The sequence below is a fragment of the Schistocerca nitens genome, chromosome 2 (assembly GCF_023898315.1).
Source record: "Schistocerca nitens isolate TAMUIC-IGC-003100 chromosome 2, iqSchNite1.1, whole genome shotgun sequence".
Lineage (NCBI taxonomy): Eukaryota > Metazoa > Arthropoda > Insecta > Orthoptera > Acrididae > Schistocerca > Schistocerca nitens.
In genome coordinates this window covers 491021512-491039770 of record NC_064615.1, presented here as the reverse complement: position 1 = coordinate 491039770, position 18259 = coordinate 491021512, and the positions used below count along the sequence as shown (strand labels likewise).

General features: G+C 40.2%; 1 protein-coding gene across 2 annotated transcripts in view; it reads right to left on the bottom strand.

Annotated features, from left to right (window-relative positions):
- The window catches only part of LOC126236439 (DNA repair protein XRCC3-like), an 88592-nt gene that overhangs the window by 19727 nt on the left and 50606 nt on the right, over window positions 1-18259 (bottom strand). For both annotated transcript variants that reach the window (XM_049945752.1, XM_049945751.1), the window contains one exon: window positions 15580-15731. In XM_049945752.1, the coding sequence (XP_049801709.1) occupies window positions 15580-15731 (152 nt within the window). The remainder of the gene's footprint in view (window positions 1-15579; window positions 15732-18259) is intronic.

The following is an 18259-nucleotide window of genomic DNA, read 5'->3' as shown; positions in this document are numbered from 1 at the left end:
GTTAGATTTTGACTGGTCTAATAACTTTTTGGCAAATGTACTGTCGCATGGTGGAACATAACTGCTAGTGAACCAGGCTATCACTGATGTTTCAAGTTTGTTCTTACAAATGATACAGATGACCAACATAAGGATTATACTGAATGCTTTAATCTGCTGCTGACAATCACTCTTGCCAAATCATTGCTTGATCACTCGGTTTTTACCTCTGTCAATCTGCTGTTTTTTTACGTACTATTACACAATTTAGCACTTCAATTGCCCGAGAACCCTCCTTTTCGAAACACACTTGTACTGACCTGAAGATCCCATGGCTACCTATTCCAGATAAGCAACAATTATCTCGTGTTTGAGTTCAACATGCTACTGCTGCCAAATGGACTATAATCCATGTGATAGAAAAAATAATTGCTGAAAGTGGCATTGGATGACTTTCAACACAATCATTAAAAAAGTTTTTGTGACTGACCACAAATGCAGCTACTAAATTATTGTCTTGTGTTTACCTCCCACCAGTTGACTTTTAGTTGTTAGGTGCAATGCTTTTTTCAATAAGCAAAAATTATTACGTTTTGCACAGTAATCAGTTGTTCTGGTTCATGAGGGACAGACGGAGAACATAATCATCCACGATATCATACAGAATGCTTTTGTGGGCTGAGTCCAGTATCTTATGATAGTGTAATCGACACCTCTTTACCCAGGTATGCTTATACTCAAACAATATAAAATACTTGAAGCACCTGAACTTACTTCCTGTAGAAGTCAGTGTGATGTAATGAAACAGCACCATGCAGAGCTTTGAAACTGCTCTGCTTCAAATACCTAGCTTTGCAGTCAAAGGGATGGTTTAAATAAACAAATACATTAAATCTTGAGATTGATAATCACTGTTTATTCGCAGTGGACTGGAACTGATCATGGAAAAAAATATGGATTATGTGATCACTGTAGCTTTTGTTATTGGACTACAGCAGTGTAGGTACACCAAAACATGGTGTAGCATTTGCCCATCTTGTCCTTGTCAAATGTGCATTCTGTACCACTATTCCACTCTGTATTAATCACTTCAGTGAAACTTCACATCTGTGTCTGACAACAAATAAGGGATAAACACATGACAACAGAGCAATTTCTACATTGAGCATGTTCAGCTTTTGCCACATAATACCTCATTTAAGAATCGTGTGTCTCTTGTGACTTTAGGATTGTTACTGTGAAATGTAGAATGTTCTCTTGCTGACATAGTTGTGACCACCTTATGCAAAAGTGCAGTTAAATTAATTTTATCAGATGGATAATGGAGAAGCTAAACCCTGTTGCTTTAACCAATTAATGACTTGTGAACTCCCATGTGTATCAGCACAATTAAGATATTTTTAAAAAATCAAGAAAAGCACTGTTCATAGGACTTCCTTAATGCATGGATGGATTTTTACGTTTCTGTCCAGGGGCCAACCAACACATCTGTCACATTAATCCTAAATAAATTCAGTCAAGTTCAGTACATGCAGACCAGAATTTGTTATGAAATAATGTTCTCTACTCACAGGATATTGAATTTTTTTAACGCACTGAATTTATTCAAAATAATACCTTTTTCACAATTAACAATTGTTTCTGTGTGAGTGTTTAAATAGAACAATATCACATGTTCAGACAAACTTCTGAAAAATACATGAAAAATAATTGAAATTCTTTAGCACATGTCTAAAGTTACATTTTCATAAACATGAAATAAAGAAATTCTAAGTGCAGATCACTCTCTTAAGTTAACTGCGGAAAAGCTTTTAAAGTTTAGTTTAAAGTTGCCTAACCCAAAATATTCAGAAGCCACACATCAAAAATATTGTTAAATATTTGTGATCAACACATGTGAATATCACAAATCCTCAAAGCAACCAGTTCATCCGAAGTGAAATTTTCTAAATCCACATAAGGTGAAAATCTTTCAGTGTTCACTATAGAAACACATGTTGGACAAACACATACCGGACAAATGCAAAGTGTTTCCCCCCCCCCCCCCCCCCTCTGCACATGAAAATGGCTCTTTTTTTTTTATACCCTTGCCTTTATTTGAGTCAAATTCAAACACTTCCGACTTTCGAAAACATACTTAAACCTATACATTACCTGTATTATATATCAGTTTGGACATAAATTTTATAAGCTTATATCAGTTTCGACATAGATTTCATCAGCTTTCTAAAGCTGATCCTAGTTTTTATGTAACTTAAATGGTTTGGTCACAAATAATGTTTTTCTCCATGTAGACAATACTCTGCACCGTTATGCTGTAAGTAAAGATATAAAACTGAAACCAAATATCCTCATACTTCCCCAATAATATCTAATTATTAATGGTGCCACTACTTTGAATATTCCCTATCTTATTTATGAGACAATTCAAGTTTTTATGCTTGGAATGGAGATTCCTGCCTGTAATTTGAAATACATAATATTCACAAAGAATCTACTATAACAGTTCTATAGTGCTCACTGAGACCTAACCACAGACACTTCTTTTGTAAGAATCTCTTAAGATGATACTGAGACATTCATTTTTAAAGGTTATTTTATACTTCATATATTTGACATTAAATAATGTGGCCATATTTTCTGAAGCGGAAAACAGGACATGCCTCAACAGATTTTTTTTTTTTTTAAATTAGCATTAACTTTTAAGCTTTTATGTTAATGCAATTAGAAAATCTGAAACCTTATTAATGTATTTATTAGTAGCAAACAAAATATAACTATCAGGATTCTCAATGTATTCATTATGGCAAAGGCAATGATAGTACAATATACAAAATAATATTTTGTGTAACATTACTATTACTATAAATATAAACACCAAAATTGTTATGTTACATAAATCATAAAACTGTTTGTTATTGGACATTGTTTTCAGAAGAATAAATTTTATTCAGAACTTTCTCATTCAGCTTCAAGTAACTGAAAACTTCAAGACAGCTTTATTTGAAATTTATTTTTGAAAGAAACAATGATTTCAGCATTTCAACTCTCCATTGCATTTATTCTGATGTCCATATTTTGTTCATGCTCACAAAAACTCTCTCTACAAGTGCATTAGTATCTGGCAACAATAATCAAAATTCTACCACCTTAGAAAAGTTGCTAAATAATAACTTTTGAGAGGTGAAATACCAAAACATTTCTACCCATCTCAAATGAACTTCTTTTCCCTCATAATTCCACTCAGCAATTCTGTCTGCAGCAGCTTAATATAAACAAAATGGCATTATCATTGATATTTGTTGATTCAGCAGATATGTATCTAATCACTGTATTTTAACATGACTCCATTTTAGGGCATCGTGAAGCAAGATAGAGACAAATTTCTCATGCATTTCAACTCTGTCAGTCCAGACTGTTAGGTATTCAGTAAATGAACCACAGAAAGAATATGCTACTGTTTGGAAATCCTTTACTTTCACCTCACTTTCACATTCTAATTTGCGGAAAGCACATTTTAAAACATGGGATAAAGCTGTGGTTCTTTTGTCAGTCATATTTCTTTCATCTTGGAAACAGCCATGGCTACTTCAACATCTGTTGTAAGCTCACTTTTTACCTGGAGAATTGCCTGCTGGAAAGTTGTGGTTTGGTTGCAGAGAAAAAGAACAACTTTTGCCAACGTATTTTCCAAAAAGGCTTTTACTATCACTAGACATTTTTCCTGACAAAGAAAAAAGGACCTCTGTTGTGACTCGCCGATCATTCAAAGCGCCGCCGCGCAATTACGCCCGTCCTCTACGTGCGGCGCTGTCTGCCAGCCATGCAGCAGCTGCGCCACCTAAGCGGCCAGCTGAGCAGCGGCCGCTGGACTGGGACTCAGTGCTCATTTGAATGTTAACGTGTACACATGTCTTGCTTGTCAACTTACTCTGTGACTTATATGTGTTGTGTCGTTCTGAAATATATGTGTTAAACTTGACGTTATAACAATTGGCGACGAGGTAGTGGATTTTTCCTTTTCACCGTTGACCCACAGGTTTCCATGGCTACTGTCGAGCAACTATTGCAAAATCTCCTTGAACAGCAAACGCTTCTAACAGCGGCGATTCACGATTTCATTGCGGCGTCAAATGCGGGGCGTTTCTCGGCGTTGGCTATACCTCCTTTTCCTCCTTACGACGAGATGGCGGAAGACTGGTCTGATTATGAAAAACGTCTTTGACAGCACTTCTTGGCATTTCATGTCACGGACGAACAACCATGTCTCTGTTCCTTTCCTGGATTTCACCTCAAATGTATCGGTTGTTGGTCGCAATTGGCTCCTTTGAAGGATCCTGCGTCTTTGTCCTTTGCTGAAATGTGCTCACTTCTGTCCGTCTATTTTCAAAAGCAAACGCATGTGGTAGCCTCTCGTGTTGCCCTTTATCGTTGTCAAAAACAGCCACATCAATCCTATCGCGCTTGGACTGCTGAACTTCACAGCCTCAGTCGAAAGTGTCAATTTGTTACTGACGTTCACAAAGAATCCTATGCCGATTCCATGGTACGGGATGCTATTATCCGGTCGGCGCCTGACAAAGAAGTTCGGCAACGGGCCCTTCAGTTGGCAAATCCGACTCTAGATGAAGTTCTCTCCATTGCGCAGTCTTTTGAAATTTTTCGCGCCGCTGGGGCGCAAATAGAGGCGTGGGGTGATGTCGGGGAAATACAATCTCTGTGCACTGTTGACAACGCGTGTGGCGCGTCCCCGCCGGCCGACGTGGCCGCAGTGCACTCCCGCGCGCAGCCTTGGCCTAACCGTAAACAACCTGCTAAGAAACTGCAGCAAAACCCCCGGCAACTTCCTTCATATCCGCGGTGTTTTACGAAACATTCACGCGAGGATTGTCCCCAACGTTGGGCTGTGTGTCACAATTGCAAAAAGAAAGGTCATGTGTCTTCCGTTTGCAAATCCGATCGCATACATGATGTTCATGAACATGACTCTGATTCTGATTCTGTGTTGTCTGTCAATTGCACTTCTTCCCTTTCAGGGAAGTTATTCCTCACTGTCCAAATCCTTGGTCGAGATGTTCGCATGCAGATGGACACCGGTTCTGCTGCCATTATAATTAATTCTCAGACGTATCTTTAGTTGGGTTCTCCACTCCTGTCACCTGTCACTCGGCAATTACGGACGTACAATAAACAGAAGATTTCTCTCTTGGGACAGTTTCATGCTGAGGTATCTTACAAATCCGTCGTTCGGACTGTTCCCATATTTGTGGTCGACCAGAGCAACGCAGAAAATCTTTTTGGTTTCGATGCCTTTCGCGTTTTTGGGTTCTCCGTAGATGACTGTCAATATTGTCTCTGATGCTATTCCTTATGCTCAACTGGATTCCTTGTCGATGACATTTTCGTCCCTTTTTTCTCCTGGGTTAGGCCGTGCAAACGACTTTGAAGCTCATATCACGCTCAAACCCACTGCTCGGCCTGAGTTTTTTCGGGCTCGACCCATTCCTGTGGCCCTTTGTCATCGGGTAAAACGGGAGTTGGATCATCTCACTACTTCAGGGGTCTTGCTTCCTGTCACTTCCAGTGAGTGGTCCTCTCCTGTTGTTGTCGTTGCTAAGCCAAATGGTGATATTCGTCTCTGTGGCGATTTCAAAGCCACTGCAAATGTTCAATGCCTCATCGACACTTACCCTATGCCCCGTCCTGAAGAACTGTTCACTAAACTTGCTAGAGGCCAGTATTTTTCTAAAATTGACCTGTCAGAAGCTTATCATCAACTTCCTCTCGACGCTGCTTCCCGGCAGTTTCTGGTCCTTAACACGCCTTTCGGCCTCTATCAATACCAACACTTGCCATTCGGGGTTGCTAGCGCCCCTGCTCTCTTTCAGCGATTCTTGGAACAATTATTGCTCCCTGTCCCTGGGTGTATCAATTACATGGACGACATTGTTGTCACTGGCTCCACCACTGAAGAACATCTTCAAAATCTCCGCGCACTTTCTCATGTCTTACAAACTGCCGGTTTTAAGTGTAATCTTCAGAAATCACAATTTTTTCAGGCATCTATCACGTACTTGGGGTTTCAACTCTCTCAGGATGGTATTCGTCCGCTACGGCAAACTGTCGCCGAGATCGATGCCCTTCCTCGCCCTACATCTGTTAAGGAACTGCAGGCCTTCTTGGGGAAAATAGCATACTATCACAAGTTTTTACCGTCTGCGGCTTCGGTGGCTCAGCCGTTGCATCGCCTGTTGCATAAAAACGTGCCTTTTCACTGGTCCACGTCATGCGATGCGGCTTTCCAGAAATTGAAGACTATGCTGAAACAGGCCCTGTGCCTGGCTACTTATCGACCTGGCCAACATCTTGTTCTTGCCACAGACGCCTCTGAATACGGGGTCGGTGCAGTCCTTGCGCACCGTTTTTCTGACGGTTCAGAACAACCCATTGCTTATGCCTCCAAAACGCTCACGGATGCCCAACAAAAGTATTCTCAAATTGAGAAAGAAGCTTTGGCCATTATTTATGCTCTTCCTAAGTTTGGTGTTTTTCCTCTATGGCTCAAAATTTCATCTTGTTACGGATCACAAACCACTTGTTTCCTTGTTTCATCCATCAACGTCACTTCCCGACAAGGCTGCACACCGCCTCCAGCGTTGGGCTCTTTACTTGTCTCGTTTCAATTATGAGATTCATTTACGGCCAACGGCTCAACATGCAAATGCTGATGCTCTGTCTCGCCTTCCAATGGGTCCTGGTCAGGCATTCGATAGGGACGAACTTTTATGTTTCCACCTGAATGTTGCCGAGCAGCGGGTTGTGGACGGGTTCCCCATCACTGGGGACATGCTGGCGGCTGCTACGGGTTCTGACCCTACCCTCTCCCGGGTTTTATGCTGTATTCAGAAGGGTTGGCCAGCTTGCCCGTCCGCTGAGACTTCTGATCCGTTGCGGAACTACTACGCTTTGCGCTACCGCCTCACGGCTAGGGATGGTGTTATCCTCCTTTCCACTAACAATGCTTCGCCGCATGTTGTGGTACCTGCGTCTTTGCGTGCTTCGGTCTTGTGCCTCCTTCACCAAGGGCACTGGGGTGTGTCTCGCACAAAATCTCTGGCACACCGTCATGTGTACTGGCCTGGCATCTACTCTGAAATAGCACACATGGTCGCTGCCTGCGGCCCTTGTGCATCACAGGCCGCTGCCCCGAAGTCATCTTTGTCACCGTGGCCTTCGCCTGAGAAGCCCTGGGAGCGCATTCATGCTGACTTTGCGGTACCCTTTTTAGGTACTTATTGGCTCCTCGTAATTGACGCCTACTCTAACTTTCCTTTCATTGTCCGTTGCACGTCGCACGTCGCCTACCACCGTGGCAATCACCAGTGCTCTCGCCCGCATTTTTTCTTTGGAAGGCCTCCCCTCTACTCTTGTTACTGATAATGGTCCGCAATTTGCCTCTTCCGAATTTGCGGATTTTTGTGCTCGTCACGGCGTTATGCATGTCACGGCCCCGCCATTCCATCCACAATCCAATGGTAAGGCTGAACGACTGGTCCGCACATTTAAGGCTCAGATGCGGAAACCTCTGACTTCTGCTGCTGATGATGCACTTCTACAGTTTCTGGCGTCTTACCGTTTCACCCCCATGGGCGACCACAGCCCGGCTGAGCTCTTACATGGCCGACAGCCCCACACGCTACTTCATCTTCTGCGGCCTTCCACCTCACGGCCACGGGTGTCTTCACTTGGCCGGTTCACCGCCGACGACCTCGTCTGGGTACGGGGATATGGCAGGCAGCCAAAATGGAGCCTGGGCCGTATCTTACGACACCGTGGCAGACGCCTGTATGAAATCCAGATGGACATGGGTGTTGCAGTGCGTCATTCAGACCAGCTTCGGCTTCGTGTGCCGGCAACGCCTGTTCTGAATGCCGCTACACCACCTTCGGCTCTACCTGACGCTCGGGATGTTGGCATCTCTCAATACTCACAACGCAGCCCTCTCACCGTCATCGTGATGCCAGCACAAGAACGGACGCCACCAGGAGACGTGCCCATGCAGGAACCGGATGACCATCCTCTGTCAGAGCAAATCTACTCGCCTCCTCCTCCAACGGACGCCGACACATCGCCCATGTCTCCTGTCATATCAATTGGACTTGCCGCAATGGGCAGATTGGTGCATGGGGCCCCAGCAGATTCGACCCCTACGTCTCCTGTCATCTCGACCCGTTATCATCGGGGACACTTCCATCCGTACGGGAAGCCTCCTCCTAGAGACTTTACGGCAAGTCAAACAACGCCTATGGACGTTAGCCATCTCCAGGACACCTCCATCAAGACCAGTGCAACAATTTCAAAGGGGGGGAAACGTGTTGTGACTCGCCGATCATTCAAAGCGCCGCCACGCATTTACGCACTTCCTCTACGTGCCTCGCTGTCTGCCAGCCATGCAGCAGCTGCGCCACCTAAGCGGCCAGCCGAGCAGTGGCGGCTAGACTGGGACTCAGTGCTCATTCGAATGCTAACGTGTACACATGTCTTGCTTGTCAACTTACTCTGTGACTTATATGTGTTGTGTCGTTCTGAAATATATGTGTTTAACTTGACGTTATAACAACCTCAATCCTTCAAAAAGTGTAAGAATTCTTCAAAGTGCTGGTATTAATGTTAACCATCTAATGTTACTATAATCTAATAATATCCTGTACTCAACCTCAGCACATCTGCAGAAATCCGTCAGTGATTTTGCTTGCACAGTGTATATGTGAAAATGACAGTAAATTTTGTGAGCAACACTTTATATATCAGTAGGTAAACAATCTGAAGCAGGGGATGGGGTAGACCATAATCGAACATGGACCAGCGGTTTGGCAGTCAAATGCCTTGACCACCAAGCTCACTATGCTTGATGTGTAGAATGACGGGTTCCCAAACTATATCGTGAAAACACAAAAACATTACTGTTACTGTTATTCAATATTTTCTCTGTTCAGTCAAGTTAGCCATGGCTAGCCTCCAGCTAGCTGACCTGCGCTCTGGATTTCTCCCATTCAGAGCTTTGTCAATCCCCCCACCTCAAAGGGTACCACCACCTATTGATGGAGCTAGTGTGGCCCAGCCTGGCCTTCACAGCAGTCAAAGCACACCTTCTTGGTTCTCACAACAGTTGCCAATTTGGCTGCTAACATTACAACAGGACACACACACAGCTGCACCTGTTTTTAAAGTTTCTTTTAACTGTTTCTGGGATGTAGTGTCTCATTATGCTGGACATAGCTGTATGTCACATTTTTTTTTTTTTCAGCAGCTTATGCCTCAGTAATCTTTAAATTTATTAACCTACAAACATTGATTATATGCAAATACAATCAATCTGGCCTTAGCAGTTGGACTTCGCAGTCATGTGTGCTTGACGTGTACTTGCTTTTGTGTATGAATGGTGTGTGTTCCCCTGTTTCTCTTTTACTGATGAAGGTTGTGGCCAAAGGCTTTGTGAAGTCTCTTACTTGTGCCCGTTTGCAACATAAGGTGCTTCTTTATGCTAAGTAGCAGTCTATCTTTACCTACATTGTTAAATCTTCAGTAGCCATTGTTAACTGCTGTAGAAACAAGATGACTATAAAGGTTCTGTGAGCAAGGCACTGGTGCTTCTGCCAGAAAGTTTTCAGCACTGATCAGATGCTTGTAATCCCCATTACTCAAGGTGGGGTCAAGAAGACAACCAGAGATATGAAACAAAAAGTTCTTTCGGGGTTGATAGTATTTCTACAAGGATGATTAAGCATTGTTATGAGTATAACAGTGCAGTCCTAAGCCCACAAGTTTCATAACTCTCTAGAGCGACGTATTTTTCCACAGAGATTAAAATACGGGTATGTGAAACCTCTCTTCAAGAAAGGTGATAAAACTGATGTATCAAACTATTACTGAATCTCTCAGTTAACACATTTTCCAAAGTTCCAGAGAAACTGAGGTTCAGAGTTGTTGATTACCTGAATAGTCATGAAGTTTTCAGTTGATATTAGTTTGGTCTGTGGCAAGGTCTATAAATAGATGATGTTATTTTCACCTTCACTGATCAAAATCTTAGTTCTCTAAACAATAAACTGGCACCAATCAGAATCCTAAGCAACTTATCAAATGCTTTTGACTATGTACAGAATGAAATTTCTCTAATTAAAGATGACTTTCATTGTTTTCGCAGGTGACAATTACTGATAGTAATGGCTGTCCAGCTTCATTAGAGTGGGGCACAATAAACAATGTAGTACCACCAAGCTGAGTACTGGGCTGTTTGCTACTTCTGATGTTCATAAAAGACCCATCATTCTGGTTTGCCCTCTAAGCAAATGATACGTCTCTCCAAGTTGATAATAAAGCACAATAAAAAACCTGGAAACATATGCTATACATGTCTTTGCTGATATCCTAAAACTGGTTCAACTATAATTGACTCACTCCAAATATCACTAAAACACATTATGTACAATACCATGTGACACCAAGGAACAAGCTGGCATAAATAAAAAATAAAAGACGTCAACTCCTCCAAGTTATTAGGTGTACACACTGACAGCAAATTAAATTGGTCTGGTGATATTCCAGATTTGGCAAAGTAACTTAATTGCATCAGCTACACACAAGGATGCAGTCTGAGCTATTTACTTTGGATACTTCCACACATTATTGTCTTAGGGTGTCAACTTTTGGTAACAGGCCACTGCAAATAAAAAATGTTTTGCACAGGAGAGAGGAGTGTGAATTACAAGAAGTGTCCATCCAAGACACTCTTGCAGGAATAATATATCTTTCCTCCCAACATGTTTTGTTAATAAAACCATTTTCTCTTCAAAATCAATAGTGCATATAATGTAGCACAGCAACCTAACTAACTTTATCTTTGTTGCAGAAAGGCATAGAAAGTGTTCCCACTTTACTAACAGACATCAAAAGCTTTGTTCATGTAACATTGAAATTCCAGAGCAAATTGAAGCAATACATGTTGCAAAAATTGTGTTACTCAGAGTGGTGAGATTTTTCAACATTTATGAGCACGTGGTTACATATTTTATTAATGTGATGTCTCATTACATGTAAACTTAAATACAAATTGTCATGTTGTGTGTCAAAATATCCATATTTATTTTCAAGAATTTGAATTGTTCAGGGAGTTTCAGTAGTCCTTGTGTGAATACAAATTCTTATAGTATATTGTAAAATACACAGTGGCTTTTTTAATAGTAAGATTTTATGCGTCAATGTGATTATTAGCTTGAATGTCTCACTGATGTATGCATAGATATAAATTCTTTTTATGTTGTATAATTTACTATATTTGTATTAAGAAGTCAGTTAGTAAGAGGTATAGCATGAATGTACACCATATATTACCCCACTCTATTCATTTTTGTAGTACAGGGGTAGGCAACCACAAAGCCTTCATGGTCTACTATCCCGTACCAACATATCAAAGTGATCTACTTTTAAAAATTCAATTGCTATATTTTTAATTTTTGGATACCGGTACTGTAAAACAACTATTTAAAATAAAAGTTTTAAATCTTCACTATTTATTTGAAACATAATAATTTTATTTCATAATATTCTCAAGTATATTCTTACATTAATAACACAAGAATTATTTTACATTTAATGTGAAATCTGAGTAACTGTTTTGTCAACAATGTCCCTCATATTTGGTGTGTAACTTGTTACACTTAGTCGAATACACGAGTCCAGATGTTCATCAGTCAACCTCGTTCTGTTTGTTTTTAATGAAGTTCATATTTGAAAACAGTGATTCACACAGGTAGGCATAAGCAAACAAGGCCTTTATTCTAAGAGCAACATTAACTAAGATAGGGTATTTCTCCTGAGGAATTAGAGTCCAACAGGTTTTGGGTTCTGCAACACTTTTTAGAAACAAATAATTTTTAATGATATTATTTCAAGTTCAAGAGCTGCCCTATATTTGTCAAAAACTTTTTCAATGGAAGAAGATATATTCAATAGTTCACTGTTAGCCCAAGGGGCTGGGTTACCACTGAAATCTTTTTGAAGTCTGAAAACCGATCACTGAAATCATCCCTCAAATTGGAGATCATTATTGCATGACATTCACTATAGCAAGGTATCTCAATTTCTTCTATTTGTGTCTTCAGAGTTGGAAAATGTCTTAATTCATCCTTCTTAAGGCAGCACTCCCACAAAAACAATTTTTCAGTAAAAGAATTTACTTCAGATATCACATCAGCAATATCTTTGTCATTGCCTTGAAACTTCAAATTCAGCTCATTAAGCTTTTCCGTTAGATCAATTAAGAAAGCAAAATTCATAAGCCATAGAGGATCTTCAATACAAGCTGACAGCCTATTCTCATCTTGTTCTTGCAAAAACAATTTGATAGCCGGTAAAAGCTTTTGGAAACGTTGCAGCACTTTTCCCTTGCTGAGCCAATGCACTTCAGTGTAGAGCAGTAAATCTCCATACTTTAGTTCTAGTTCATTTGCCAAATCTTTGAAAAGTTGTCTTTGAAGAGAACGAGACCTAATTTTGTTGACTATCTTTACAACAGTGCTCAAAGTTTCATTCAAATTTAAAAACTTTCCACACAGAGACTGCTGGTGTAAAATACAGTGATAAGTTAAAAATGGTGGAAAACTTTCATCTCTCTGACACAGAGCAATAAAACCACTTTTAGAACCTCTCAAGGCTGGGGCTCCATCTGTGGTAATGCTTACAAGCTTGTGGATAGGTGTTTTCTCCGATAGAATGAGTTGCTTCTGGGCAAAAAATATATCTTCTCCTCTTGTATGGCCTTTTAAAGAAATTACTTTCAAAAGTTCTTCCTTGACAGTAAAGTTATTAAAAATCATCCTTACAAAAACTTGCAACTGAGCAGTACATGTTGCATCAATGGACTAATCTAATTGCATTGAAAAATAACAGCACTCATCCAAATCTGTTTTCAGTTGAGAGAAAACATCATTAGACATATTTTCAACTCTCCTTGTGACCGTTCTTGATGAAAGTTGATGGGATTCAATGGCAGCAACTATTTCTTGAAATAAACAACTTGTCAGTAGCTTCTCGAAATGCTTCTTTTATGAATCCAACATCTTCAAAGGGTTTCTTCCTTTTCGCCAATACATTCGAAACCTGATAAGAAGCAAGAGTGACAGCATCACTTTTGTCTAATGGTTTCATGAACATGCTTTGTTGAACACTTAATTGATTTTTAAGTTTCTCGATTTTCTCTTTTCTCAGTTCAGAGTTTACAGGAAATTCTGTTAACACGTGGGTGCACAGTTTTGAAATGTCTCTCGACATTTGTCTTTTTCACAAATGCAATCTTAGCGCCACACAATAAACAAATGCATGTGCCATTTCTTTCTGTTATGAAAAATTCGTGTTCCCATTTGGCATGAAAATGATAAATTTTTCATTTTTTTGATACACAACACATTAAGCGTGAAGTCACTGCACTACTCGTATGTTCTCGAAAAGTCTTAACAAGGTATGCAACTAAGCATGCTCAGTGCTGAGTACTGACGGCACAAAAAAGTTCTACCCATGTCCTTTCCATGCACTATTACATCGTAGAAGTTGGTAGTACACGGCACGAAACTCACTGCCTTCTCCTGACACGTATGTAACACATTTCACACAGATGAGTGAAACAGTGCAGCAATGAGTGGTACACAGGTAGCGGCTGATTTAACTAATGCGGCAAAAAAGTTTAGAGGTTCAAGGTAGATGCTGGTACCAGTTCTACGCTGTTATTAACAAACAAAACAACTTGTGTCGAACGAGCACACATTTTTACTGCTACGGAAAACAATTACAATTTAATTCAACAACTTTTCTTTTGCGCTCTCAGTACTCAAGCGATCTACCAAATAAGCACTCACGATCTACCAGTAAATCGTGATCGACGTGTTGCCGACCCCGTAGTAAATATTCATTACTGAAATGGAAAAAAGAACACTGACTCATTCCATATACTGAAACTCTACATCTATTGTTATCAGTTGAATTCCTAATAATATAAATCTTTGACTTTTCAGTGAAGAGAACCCACCACCATAGACCCAGGTTTCATCTCAGGTGTTTCGTAACCCACCTTTTTCACATACCATGGAGTTGGGGGATTGATACTGTTACTTGTAATGAACTACTGAAGACTAGCTGTAACATGTGGGGTCAGTTACATATTGTCTGGGCCAACACAACCCTCCCACTTCCTTTGAAAAAGTGCCACACACTACTAAACTATGCTGATATTGCAGGTTTACTTTCAGCGTCATTACACAGGTAGCTGCTCATAGCAGTCAGCTGCAGTCAAAAGAATACTGGGAAAGAGGGTTTTGATATGAAAAAAAAAAAAAAAAAAAAATCAGAAACTATGCCAGTCATGAGGGTGGCAGAGGAATTTTTTTTTGAGTAATTCATTCTCAGAAGATGAAATGCTGTACTATTCATATATAATTACACTGATCAGCCACAACATTATGCCCACCTACACCATAGCTGGTATGTCCATCTTTGGCAAGGATAACAGGGACGATGCATTGTGACATGGAAGCAAGGCCTTGGTAGGTCACTGGAGGGACTTGGCACCACATCTGCACACGTGAGTCATCTAATTCCCATAAATTACGGGGAGGCAGGCAATGAGCTCTCATTCCACATTCAATCACGTCCCCAGATGTATTCAATTGGGTTCAGATCTGGCAAATTGGAGGGCCAACACATCATATGGAACTTGCCACGTGATCCCCACACCACTCCATCACACTACTGGCCTTATGACATGATACATTATCTTGGTCCTCTGGAAGATGATTGATTCAGACCCTCCCCATCGACATGCTGAAGCAGGTCTTGGGATTCATCAGACAATGCAATGCTATATCACTGCACAAAAGTCCAGTGCCAATAGTCATGTGCCCATTTCAGCCATGGTTGTCAATGTTATGGTGGTAACATTGGCACATGCATTGGAGGCTCATCATTAGGAGTGTTCAGTGCTGTGTGTGTTCAGACACACCTGAACACTGCCCAACATTAAAGTATTATGTTAGTCCCACCACAATCCGCCCAGCTTACGATGTCCGACGTCTGTAATAAGGGATGGCTGACCAACCCTACAATGTTTGGATGTTTTTTCACCTTGGCTGCACCACGTGTTGAAGACATTCACCACCACACTCTTCAAACAGCTCACACGTTGTGTAGTTTCAGAAATGCTCATGTCAAGCATCCATGCTATCACAAACTGCCCTCAGTCACACTCAGATAGATAGCACACCTCCCCTATTCCAAACAAGTACAGCACACTCACTGGTACTACATGTGTTTGTGTCTGACTAGCAGTCATTTCTCACCAGGTGACGCTGCTGTCATCTGGACAGGTTTGTATCGATAGCAGGTCGGTGGTCAAAATGTTCTGGCTGATCAGTGCATCAATGCATAACTTGTAAAATCTACAATGATAACTAGAGACTTCAATGTACTAGATTAAAAAAAGTTGTTATTTATGATTTTTACAGCCCATATTCAGCTTCTGTCAATTACGAAAAAAGAAAGAAAACATACCACATCAGCTATATGTTCGATAAATATGTTATCACCAAAATTAATTTTTTCACGCATCAATTTGCCTCTGTTCCATGACACAGGAAAAGTTGTAATGAGCTGCTGTAATCTCTGATGAGGGAACACATCTTCAGTACAAATGAAAACTGCACCTGAAATAGAAAACACTAAACTGTTAGCTATAATTAGCAAAAGAGGAAAATTGATTTTACATTTCTCATGTGTGATAATAGAAGTACAGGCAGAATATGAAAACACCTGAACTGTGCCAGAAGTAGCGAAAAGTAAAAATTCACAATGTAAAACATCATAAACTATTTCGACATACATAATATGAAATTTATATTCAATTTTCACAACTTAACTCATTACACAATATTCCTACAAGTAATATGTTGTATCTAGATTCAGTAAACAAAAACACAGGTAAAAAATACGACACGTGTCAATATTCACTGGGCACCCTATTCTTTTAGAGGCATCTTTATTTACAGAGTAGAATTTCAAACTCAGCTTGAGATATCGAAATAATGTTTTTGGCACATTACAGTGTATAAATGGGCATGTAGTTTTCTGAACATTAATACTCAAAATATTTTTTTTTTATATGTCAAAGGCATCAAGTCACTGCCTTTGAGGAAGGTAGCACATGATTATTTTCCATGCAGGTACATAAGTGGAGTTCAAATGAAATAATATGTATTTTAAATTGAAAAAGTCACTGTGTAGAAGAAATAAATGGAACCATGTTTCAATAGAAGTTTGACTGCTCTCTAGTGGCAATCATAATATACGAGGTGTGGCTAGAAAAAAACCGGACTGGTACTGGTGAAACAATAAAACTAATGCAATAAGGCTGAAAGTCGCGTGGCCTGTCACGTGACTCTCGCTCCGCCTACTGCTCGAGTTTCATCTGCCTCCTGCACTCAGTCTGCCCGTGGCGTCTGTTTTAAGTAGTTGACGTTTTGTATGTGCGTTGGAAAATGTTGAGTGTACAGAAAGAACAGCGTGTTAACATCAAATTTTGTTTCAAACTAGGAAAATCTGCAAGTGAAATGTTTGTAATGTTACAACAAGTGTACGGCGATGATTGTTTATCGCGAACACAAGTGTGAGTGGTTTAAACGATTTAAAGATGGCCGCGAAGACACCAGTGATGACACTCGCACTGGCAGACCATTGTCAGCAAAAACTGATGCAAACATTGAAAAAATCGGTAAACTTGTTCGACACTTTCCTTGTCAACTCCTGTTAACTCAGACACTGCTCTGATTGTTAAACGGCGATCTTGTCGAACAAGTTTACCGATTTTTTCAATGTTTGCATCAGTTTTTGCTGACAATGGTCTGTCGGTGCGAATGACATCAGTGGTGTCTTCGCGGCCATCTTTAAATCGTTTAAACCACTCAAACATTTGTGTTCGCGATAAACAATCATCGCCGTACACTTGTTGTAACATTACAAACGTTTCACTTGCAGATTTTCCTAGTTTGAAACAAAATTTGATGTTAACACGCTGTTCTTTCTGTACACTCAACATTTTCCGACGCACAGACAAAACGTCAACTACTTAAAACAGACGCCACGAGCAGGCTGAGTGCAGGAGGCAGATGAAACTCGAGCAGTAGGCGGAGCGAGAGTCACGTGACAGGCCACGCGACTTTCAGCCTTATTGCATTCGTTTTATTGTTTCACCAGTACTAGTCCGGTTTTTTTCTAGCCACACCTCGTATCTTCCATAACTGTAAGAGATAATGCCTCACATCATTCAATGATGATTGATTAGACAGCTACTTGCCTCTGGAACACAGGATATTATCAGGTGGCAGAAAGAGGGAGGATAAAATCAGCTATTGGAGCTCATGGTTTGTAATGAATCACAGTTCCCTCTGTTGTATATGAATTAACTACACACTTTTACCACAAAATTCCAAGAGTGACAGCATACCATTGCCATTTTAATTGCATAGAACTTGGGTGATGGCATAGGATAAAGAACAACACAAAATATATGCTGGCAGAAGCAGAGCAACTGACAAAGGACACTGCAAACTAAATTTCATTACAAGAGCATCAAAACTCTGTGAAACATAAAATGTAAGTACGAATAAATCTCTGGTTGAATGAAGTAGAAAATAAGTTAAGTAATGTTATTTGATTAAATACTGACAGCTGTTTTAGTGAGCACAAAGATAAAGTTGAAAGTGATTTACTATTAAGGCAGTGCTTCTGCTGATGGTGCTAAAAATGTATAATTTGTTGGAAAATCTATTATTCTGAAACATTTACTGTGTGAAGATTACATTCATCTTCTGCTACCATCAAGACTAATGCTCCCAACAAAGACACTGTCAATCACAATTTCCAAGTACATGTTCCATTTAATTTTCTGTTGCATGCAACTACTGATTGTATGGCCATGTTTTATGCCGTGAACTAGCCAGCAACACTGTCCCCCTGGCATCACTGTCACATGTTGACCTCAAAGTTATTTTATTTGTTGTATAGTGATAGTTAATATTTACTACAGCATGCAGAAATAGTTTCTTGCAGTTTTTTCTCTTTGTATAATGTATGCATTGGTTCATTCCATAGTTCTCCTTCATGATGCACTACACAGAACAGGATGAATGAATTAATGAGTTTTTAATGGTACTCAATTGTTTACTTACTGACATGA